We start from the raw sequence: 10,219 nt of genomic DNA, 5'->3' as shown, positions 1-10,219 counted from the left end.
TACGTGCGGATGATGCATGAGTGCTTGATATTTTAGTCACTGTCGGCGTGGTGCTGGTGATTGCTGTTGGATGAAATTGAAGGATATTAAGGTGAGAATCAAATGTGCGTTGAGCAAAATAACTTGTCCTATCACACTCAAAAAAACATATCCCATATTCACATTTTCACCTATTGAAAAATAATGTTTTTTCCCAGCCTTGGTTTGATAATAGGTGGACTTGTTTGTTATGCTGTTACCCATAGTTGTAACATGTTCAACTCCAAGGGAGACCGATCCTTCCAATTTCTAATGTTTTAAAAAACAGCGAGATGCGACTCAGAAAGAATTGTCACACACCATAAAACGTTGCTGCCAAACCCAGGGTTGGAATAGGAGCAGAAACTGGCCACTCACTCTTCCCCGCCATTCAATCATGGCTGATCTATCTCTCTCTTTCAACTCATTCTCTCGCCTTCTCCCCATAAACCCTGACACCCGTATTAATCAATAACCTGCCAATCGCCATCTTAAAAATACCCAATGATGGCCTCCACAGCCATCTGAGGCAATGAATTCCACAGATTCACCACCGTCTGGCTCAAGAAATTCCACCTCATCTCCTTTTACATAGAAACATAGAAACATAGAAATTAGGTGCAGGAGTAGGCCATTCGGCCCTTCGAGCCTGCACCGCCATTCAATATGATCATGGTCGATCATCCAACTCAGTATCCCGTACCTGCCTTCTCTCCATACCCTCTGATCCCCTTAGCCACAAGGGCCACGTCTAACTCCCTCTTAAATATAGCCAATGAACTGACCTCAACAACCCTCTGTGGCAGAGAGTTCCAGAGATTCACCACTCTCTGTGTGAAAAAAGTTTTTCTCATCTCGGTTTTAAAGGTTTTCCCCTTATCCTTAAGCTGTGACCCCTTGTCCTGGACTTCCCCAACACCTTGTCCAACCCCTTAAGAATTTTGAAAGAACATTGTTTTATTTGGAGGCTGTGTCCTCTGGTCCTAGACTCCCCACTAGTGAAAACATCCTCTCCACATCCACTCTATGCAGATTCAATGTTGTTAGGATTATTCCTTGGGTGAGGGAGAAAATTGAAAAGCTGCACAGTTTTCTGTACATGTATAACCATTCAACCAAGCATCACAAAGACACGCGCTTTGTTTCCTTAGGTAGCCTCCATTCCCATTGGGAAAGAAAGTTCCATTAAAATTGCTTCCCGCCAATACCCTTAAAACTCATTGACTGAATTTTGGTGAATCTTGTCCAACAAAGAAATGACGGAAATTGAGACTGAAACTGTTACCTGATTGTGCAGGAAGGTCGGAGGTTTTTATAGCTATTGTGATCATTGCAGTGTTTCCTCTGAACTCCCAGAAGTACATCTATTTTCTTAGTTAACATTTTACCTATTTCCATTGTGAGAATTGGCATCATCCAAGACTGGGAATGAAATAAACTGAGGACTAGAACTGTTAGCTTGTATTCTAGCACCATATTGTCTTAACTTGCAAAGCAACAGTGACACTAGTCCATAACCTTACCATCACAATTATTTGAGTAGGCTGGGGCTCTATTGCTTGGAGCACAGGAAGATGAGCGGTGATCTTATAGAGGTGTATAAAATCATGAGAGGAATAGATCGGGTAGTCTCTCTGCACAGTCTCTTACCCAAAGCAGGTGAATCGATGACTAGAGGACAAAGGTTTAAGGTGAAGGGGAAAAGATTTAATAGGAATCTAGGGGAATTTTTTCCACCCAAGGTGGTGGGGGGTGTATGGAACAAGCTGCCAGAGGAGGTAGTTGAGGCAGGCACTGTTGCAAAGCTTAAGAAACAATGATACAGGTACATAGTTTAAGGAGGACTCGTTGGGCCGAAGGGTCTGTTTGCACAATGTATCTCTAAACTAAACTAAAAATTCAATCTATTGAGTCTGTTCTGTGAATAAGCCTGAAGAAGCTGATGGTAAACAATGTGGGCCGCGGAACCGGGGGGGTTGGGGCGGGAGGGGGCGGTGCAGAACCCCCCCTGTTTTGGCTAGACATGTTTCAATGTCTCCGGCTTTGGACGTGGCGCTGCTGTGCTCTAAGCAACCTGATCATGGGTGTTGTAGAGCCGGGGCTGAGGGAAGGATGGAAGCAGAAGCAGCGATGGGGGCAGATGCGGATGGGCTGGCCAGTCGCTCGCAGCAGCTCCGGCCATGGAGCAGCTTCAGGGCAAGAGTCCCGGGCCATCGGAGGCGTCGGAAACGTTGCGCCGCTGCCGTGAGAGTCTCTGCGTCAAATTTGCCCAGGTGACCAGCAAGGATCAGGCTGCGACTCGGTGCATCCTGGAGGACAAACAGCAGCTGCTGGAAGTACCAAGCACTGGGTGGAAACGGTGGAAGATAGCAGCCTTCAAATGGGGGTGGTTGGAGAAAGCATCCTGCTTGCCTGCTAGATTTTCACTTACCGATGTTGGGGGAGCTTCAACCAGGGATCACAGTTTAGGAATAAGGGGTAGACTAGTTAGGACTGAGATGTTTCTATGTTTCTATGAGGCCAAACTTTCTTCACGCATAGAGTTGTGAATCTGTGGAATTCTCTGCCACAGAGGCAGTGGAGGCCAATTAACTGGATGTTTTCTAGAGAGAGTTACATTAAGCTCTTGGGGCTAGCAAAATCACAGGAAAGGGGTACTGATTTTAGATGAACAGCCATATTGAATGGCAGTGCTGGATTGAAGGGCCGAATGACGTATTCCTGCACCTATTTTCTATGTTTCTCTGCTTATGGGTATGGCAATAAAACTACACCACTTGATTATGCAGCATTCATGCATGGCAGAGGTATAACATAGTCATAGAGTGATACAGTGTGAAAACAGGCCCTTTGGCCCAACGTGCCTACACCCGCCATCATGTCCCAGCTACACTACCTGCTTTTGCTCCATATCAACTCCAATCCTGTCCTATCCATGTATCAGTCTAACGGTTTCTTAAATGTTGGGATAGTCCCTGCCTCAACTACCTCCTCTGGCAGCTTGTTCCATACACCCACCACCTTTTGTGTGGAAAAGGTTACCCCTCAGATTCCTATGAAATCTTTTCCCCTTCACCTTAAATCTGTCCTCTGGTCCTCGATTCACCTACTTTGGGCAAGAGACAGTGCATTGAAATGTATATTTCGAATGCATTTTAGATTCCTCAAAAGGCTTTTAAAAGAGTAACGTTCCCACAAACATATACCCCCTTTATTAATGTCATGGTTTGATGATTCTAAATTCAAATCAAAATGAAATACATGTCAAAAGGAGAATGCATACTTTCAAAATACTCTGATATTTTCCCCGAGCAAAACATAATCTGTACGACTTCGCAAAATCAGGAAATATTATGGTAATATTTTCCAACTACAGGTACAAACAAAAAAAAATAGCACTAGATATTATAACACATTTAAAAGTTTTTTGTCACATTTTCATTACCGTGGAAGGCACTTGCGTTGATCCGGGGGGGATGGGATGGGGGATATATCCCCCTACTTTTTGAGGAGGGGGATGACATATTATTTTCCCCCAGTGTTTGGAGGTCGTGCAACAACAAAAATAATAATCACCTGCTAGTATCTCTCAAGATGGCCCTACATTACCTTAAAAATACTTCACACAAAAAACATTGAAATCATACTTCTACAATGTAATAAAACATGATTATAATACATCAAATTTCAAAATCCCCCCTCCCACACCCTCCTTCCACTCGGTCGTTCCACTCCATCACCGGGTACCCCCAAGGCCAGTGATCAGTGATCGCTCCGCGCCCCCCGAACAAGCTCTGCAAAAGATCACTGACTTCCCATGTGAGACTGCGGAAATAATCCATGGGTTAGGGTGCCTGTGGAAAATGACTCTAAAGAAGAGATCTTAACTTCATGGTCGTGTAGCCACATTGGAAGACAACTGTGGCAAACTATTAAACAATTTGAACCAGATTTACATCAGACCAGAGCATTAACATAGCATCAGCATAGAATGTTGAACAAATAATTCTGTTGAAGGCCAATGAACCTTGTTTGATTTTGATATAATACCCATTATTATTTATTTACACAATTTGCAAATCTATTATTTGGCGACATTTTGGTTTACATTCATGAAAGACTGGAATTAAACACAGAATGGCATGGTGCAAAACGTTCCATAATAGGAAGCATATAGCATTGTGTTTGATTTATGTGGAAGATATCCAACAGGGTACTTACTCGTAGGCGTGGTGGCTAAAGTAGTAACACCTGCAATGAAATAAAAGAAGTTCAATGAGAATTGCAATGTGTAAACTAAAGCAAACATTGTCCAGAAAAAGGACACAAAATGCTGGAGTAGCTCAATCTGAAAAAGGGTCTTGACACGAAACGTCACCCGTTCCTTCTCTCCAGAGATGCTGCCTGACCCGCTGAGTTACTCCAGCATTTTGTGTCCATCTTCAGTGTAAACCAACGTCTGCAGTTCCTTCAAACACATATATTTTACAGTTTGGTGCGATAGTCAACTCTATTGCGATTTAATTCACAAAAATTGGCCTCACTCCTCAGCTTGTGATTTCACATCTATACTATTACTAAAACTCTCATCTTGACCACTTCAGGTCTGCATTGTAATTAAATTTGTGCAAAAATGCTACCCTATATAGCTAGGATCTTTCGCCATCTTACTCACCATTCTCCTCTGCTCCAAACTACCAAGTTTTGTTCCAATCGGTGAAATATGAGAAACGTTATGAAGGTTTAAAAAATCATGAGATCAGCAGATTGGTCTTCTCGCCTGTCAGTCACCATGAAGGTACCACCCCCTTCCGGCTCCCACTGGAGAATAAATCCCCGGAGGCGGGGCTGAGTAAACAAGCCGTGCTGATTGAGACCACAAGAGTGTGGTCGGGAAAGCCGCCGTGTGGAGTTGGGAAAGCCGCTGTTTTGAGTCGGGAGGTGCTGTGTGGTGCCGTGCCCGAATGCCGCTGAGTGGAGTCCCTCTCCCTAATGCTACATTCAAGCCTTTTTTACCACTTCCACCCTCAGCTTCATTCCCCCTAAAATGCTTGGTCATTCTATCAACCTATTGATAGAATTCAATTCATGTTTCAATGTCTCTGGCTTTGGACGAGGCGCTGCTGTGCTCTGAGCAACCTGGTCATGGGTGTTGGAGAGTCGGGGTGGAGGGAGGGATGGAAGCAGATGCAGCGGCGGGGGCAGATGCGGACTGGGAGCCGGAGCTGGTGAGTGTTTCCCGGGCTGGCGAGTCGTTCTCTGCAGCTTCAGCCATGGAGCAGCCTCAGTGCAAGAGTCCCGGGCCATTGGAGGCGTAGGAAGCGTTGTGCCTCTGCTGTGAGAGTCTCTGGGACAAATTTACCCTGGTGACCGGCATGGACCAGGCTGCGGCTCGTTACATCCTGGAGGACAACCAGTGGCTGCTGGAAGTAGGTACCAAGCACTGGGTTGAAGCGGTGGAAGATAGTGGCCTTCAAACGGGGGTGGTTGGAGAAAGCATCCTGCTTGCCTGCTAGATTTTCACTTACTGAGACTGCAGGAAAAATGTTCCTGATGTCGGGGGAGTCCTGAACCAGGGGTCACATATTAGGAATAAGGGGTAGGCCATTTAGGACTGAGTTGTTTCTATGTTCCTATGAGGACAAACTTTCTTCACCCGGAGAGTTGTGAATCTGTGGAATTCTCTGCCACAGAAGGCAGTGGAGGCCAATTTACTGGATGTTTTCAAGAGAGAGTTACATTTAGCCCTTGGGCTAGTGAAATCAAGGGATATGGGGAAAAAACTGGAAATGGGTACCGATTTTAGATGAACAGCCATGATCATATTGAATGGCAGTGCTGGTTCGAAGGGCCAAATGGCCTATTCCTGCACCTATTTTCTATGTTTCGATGCTTGAGTATATAGCAATAAAACTCGACCACTTGATTTTGAAGTATTCATGCATGGTGGAGGTATAATGTAGTCATAGAGTGATACAGTGTGAAAACAGGCCCTTCGGCCCAACTTGCCCACACCCGCCAACATGTCCCAGCAACACTACCTGCTTTTGGGCCATATCAACTCCAAACCTGTCCTATCTATGTATCAGTCGGAAATTGCTATCAGAATATGGAGGGGACACAATTTTTTGGTGGCTGCGCGCGCATGCGCACACTCACACACACGTGCGAGGCTTCGGAGGCTCAATCCAGCGTTAAATGCAGCTCAACTCTGCCTGTCTCGCCAGGTTAACCTACAGCCCTGCCTATACTGACGGGACACCAGCTCTGGTTTTCCACGCTGGCCATATTTCCCACGTCAGGCAGGGCTGTAGGTTAACCTAGCGGGACAGGCAGAGTTGAGCTGGGTTTAGCGCTGCTTCTCTGCGCTAACTGTGGGCCTGGGGGCACCACGCCTGTCTGACTCTCATCACCTCTGGCCACCCGTGGGGGGGCACTCGGGTGGTGACGGGACAGCGCCGGTGAGCCGGGATCGATCCTGGCTGCGGATGAGACGCGGGTCTGTGCCACGTCTCCCTCCTCCAATCACCGCTCTCTATCCTCAGTTCCACCCCCGCCCCCCTGCTCCTCCCTCCTCCAATGATCGCGCTGAATCATCATGTCCCGCCCCCATTGCCTGCTGACCGTCGTCTTTCTCGTCCAATCGCAGCCCTCGATCAGCAGTCCCACCCCCACTGTCTCGCGGAAAGCAGAGACTTCGCCGGGGCTTAAAATCCGGATTACAAAAACTTGGGGGGATGTCCCCCACCTCTCAAAACAGAGGGGGGGGGAAAGTCCCCTGTCCCCCCCTGGGATTTCCACCCCTGGCTAACGGTTTCTTAACTGTTGGGATCGTCCCTGCCTCAACTACTTCCTCTGGCAGCTTGTTCCATACACTCACCACCCTTTGCGTGGAAAAAGTTACCCCTCAGATTCTTATGAAATCTTTTCTCCTTCACCTTAAATCTGTCCTCTGGTCCTCGATTCACCTACTTTGGGCAAGCGACTCAGTACTTTTGAAATGTATATTTCTTATGCATTTTAGATTTCTTGAAAGACTTAAAAGAGTAACGTTTCCACAAACATATACCCCCTTTATTAATGACATGGTTTGCTGATTCTAAATTCAAATTCAAATTAAATATACGTCAAAAGGAGAACACATACTTTCAAAATACTCAGACTTTTTCCCCGAGCAAAACATAATTTGTATGACTTTGCAAAATCAGGAAATGTTATGATTATTTCTTGTCCCTTTTTCCAACAACAAAAAAAAAAATAGCACTTGAAATGATAAGACATTTTAACGTTTTTCGTCAAATTTTCTGTGCCGTGGAAGGCACTGCCGTTGATCTGGGGGCCGGGGGGGGGGAATATATCCCCCTGTAGCTGCCCCTATACGTGGTGAATAAAGGTGAGACGTCAGGCCGGTTTAAAGAGTCGTCTATTCAGTGGTGACACGTTAGGTGGTGCGCTAACTATAATAGAATGTTGCTGTAGCTGAGTGAGGTTGTTACCTCGGGCTCAGCTACCTGTCGACTCCTCAAGGTCTCGAGGTGAGAGACCTTAAGTGCCAGGACACTCCCTCTAGCCCATGACGTCACATGCCCGCCCTGGTATCTCCTGACGAGGGTTCGAGCACGAGTGGCCCGTGTTTAGGCTGATGCCACCCCCCCACTTTTTGAGGTGGGGGATGCCTTGTATTATTATCCCCCAGTGTTTGGAGGTCGTGCAATAACAAAAATAATAAACACCTGCTCGTATCTCTCATGTAGGCCCTACATTATCTTAAGAATACTTCACACAAAAAACATTGAAATCATACTTCTACAATGTAATAAGAATCAGAATCAGAATCAATTTATTTGTCATTTGGACCCCTGGAGGTCCAAACGAAAAGCCGTTTCTGCAGCCATACAATACACACAAATAGACCCCAGACACAACATAATTACATTTAACATAAACATCCATCACATAACTGTGATGGAGGCCAAATAAACTTCTCTCTCCACTGCACTCTCCCCCCCCCCCCCGATGTCAGAGTCAAAGTCATAGCCCCCGGCTGGCGATGGCGATTGTCCCGCGGCCATTAAAGCCACGCCGGGTGGTGCGAGGTCGCACACCGGGTCTTGATGTTGGAGCCCCCGGTGTGCGCTCGCAAAGTCCGCGGCCATTCCAGCCGCGCGGGGCAGTCATGTAGGCCCCGCTCCAGGAGCTCTTCGACCCCGCAACTCGGGCGGGAGAAGTCGCCACCGCAGAAGCCCCGAAAAGCGGTCTCCCCCCCAGGGAGCCGTGGGCTCGGCGCCGTCGTCCACAGACCTGTAGAGAGCCTCCGACTCTCCGGCAGCAGCAGCAGCAGCAGCAGCAACAGCACCAGCAGCAGCAGCAACAGCACCAGCAGCAGCAGCGCTCCTCCACCGCTCCGGACCCGGCCAGCTCCGCCACGGTGAGGTGAGTCGACACCTGAGTCCCCGGTCTCTTCCTGTTGGAGGCCGCTCCTCGTTGCGGCCTCAACGACGACTGAGACCCGACGAGAAAAGGTCGGGTCTCAGTGCAGGGAGAGATTTAAAAAGTTTCCCCCCCCCCCTCCCACCCACCCCCACCCCCCCCCCCACACACACACCCAACATAAAATAACAAACACTACATAAAAACACAGACAAAAATAATAAAAAGCGGACAGGCTGCAGAGGCCGCTGCTGGCCAGAGCCGCGCCGCCTACCGGATGGGGTGTAATAAAACATGATTATGATACATCACATTTCAAAGTCCCCCCTCCCACACCCTCCCCCCACTCAGTCGTTCCACTCCATCACCGGGTACCCCCAGGGCCAGTGATCAGTGATCGCTCCGCACCCCCCGAACAAGCTCTGCAAAAGATCACTGACTTCCCATGTGGGACTGCGGAAATAATCCATGGGTTAGGGTGTCTGTGGAAAATGACTCTAAAGAAGAGATCTTAACTTCATGGTCGTGTAGCCACATTGGAAGACAACTGTGGCAAACTATTAAACAATTTGAACCAGATTTACATCAGACCAGAGAATTAACTCATAGCATCAGCATAGCATGTTGAACAAATAATTATGTTAAAGGCCAATGGACCTTGTTTGATTTTGATATAATACCCATTATTATTTATTTACACAATTTGCAAATCTATTATTTGGCGACATTTTTGTTTACATTCATGAAAAACTGGAATTAAACACAGAATGGCATGGTGTAAAACGTTCCATAATAGGAAGCATATAGCATTGTGTTTGATTTATGTGGAAGATATCCAACAGGGTACTTACTCGTAGTAGTGGCGTTTAAGGTAGTAACACCTGCAATGAAATAAATGAAATTCAATGAGAATTGCAATGTGTAAACTGAAGCAAACATTGTCCAGAAGAAGGACACAAAATGCTGGAGTAGCTCAGTCTGAAAAAGGGTCTTGACCCGAAACGTCACCCATTCCTTCTCTCCAGAGATGCTGCCTGTTCCGCTGAGTTACTCCAGAATTTTGTGTCTATTTTCGGTGTAAACCAACGTCTGCAGTTCCTTCCAACACATATATTGTACAGTTTGGTGAGATAGTCAACTCTATTGCGATTCAATTCACAAAAATTGGCCTCTCTCCTCAGCTTGTGATTTCACATCTATACTATTATTAAAACTCTCATCTTGACCACTTCCGGTCTGCATTTTAATTAAATTTGCGCAAAAATGCTACCCTATATAGCTAGGATCTTTCGCAACCTTACTCACCATTCTCCTCTGCTCCAAGCCACCAAGTTTTATTGCGATCGGTGAAACATGAGAAAAGTTATGAAGGTTTAAAAAATCACTAGACTAAGCGGGATTCGTTGCGTCCCATGATCACACGGGAGGGCTGGTCCCCCGAAGTAATATTCCACCGTTCCACCAATTCCAATATTGGTGGCCAGTGGGAGGTGGGGGGGGGGGGGGGGGGGGGGGCTTTCTGAAGCGCTGGTATGGGTTCTTGGGGTGGAAGCTCAGTCCCTCAAGCTGATATGCTGGCAGCCCACTCATGACTGTTGGGCTGGCAGTTGATTCATGGCTATTCCTTGAAATTCCATTTCAAGCAGGGTGCAAGGCCACCAAATTCAAATTCATTTCCCCACTATTTCAAGCAGGGTGCAAGGCCACCAAATTCAAGTGCAGTTTCCTACCACTTCACGCAGGGTGCAAGGCCACCGAATTCAAATGCAGT

At 46.9% G+C, this 10,219-nt stretch overlaps 1 protein-coding gene across 2 annotated transcripts in view; it reads right to left on the bottom strand.

Moving 5' to 3' along the window:
* Positions 1–10,219, bottom strand: part of ptprc (protein tyrosine phosphatase receptor type C) — a 209,506-nt gene that overhangs the window by 145,764 nt on the left and 53,523 nt on the right. The window contains exons 3-5 of one of the 2 annotated variants that reach the window (XM_055642453.1): positions 9,300–9,329; positions 4,240–4,269; positions 4–63 (exon numbers count right to left, since the gene is read on the bottom strand). In XM_055642453.1, the coding sequence (XP_055498428.1) occupies positions 4–63; positions 4,240–4,269; positions 9,300–9,329 (120 nt within the window). The remainder of the gene's footprint in view (positions 1–3; positions 64–4,239; positions 4,270–9,299; positions 9,330–10,219) is intronic. The other variant, XM_055642454.1, reaches the window with a different exon arrangement.

This window comes from Leucoraja erinacea, chromosome 10 (genome assembly GCF_028641065.1).
Source record: "Leucoraja erinacea ecotype New England chromosome 10, Leri_hhj_1, whole genome shotgun sequence".
NCBI classification, from domain to species: Eukaryota; Metazoa; Chordata; class Chondrichthyes; order Rajiformes; family Rajidae; genus Leucoraja; species Leucoraja erinaceus.
The sequence above is the reverse complement of the archived record's forward strand: the minus strand, read 5'-3'. Positions and strand labels throughout refer to the sequence as shown.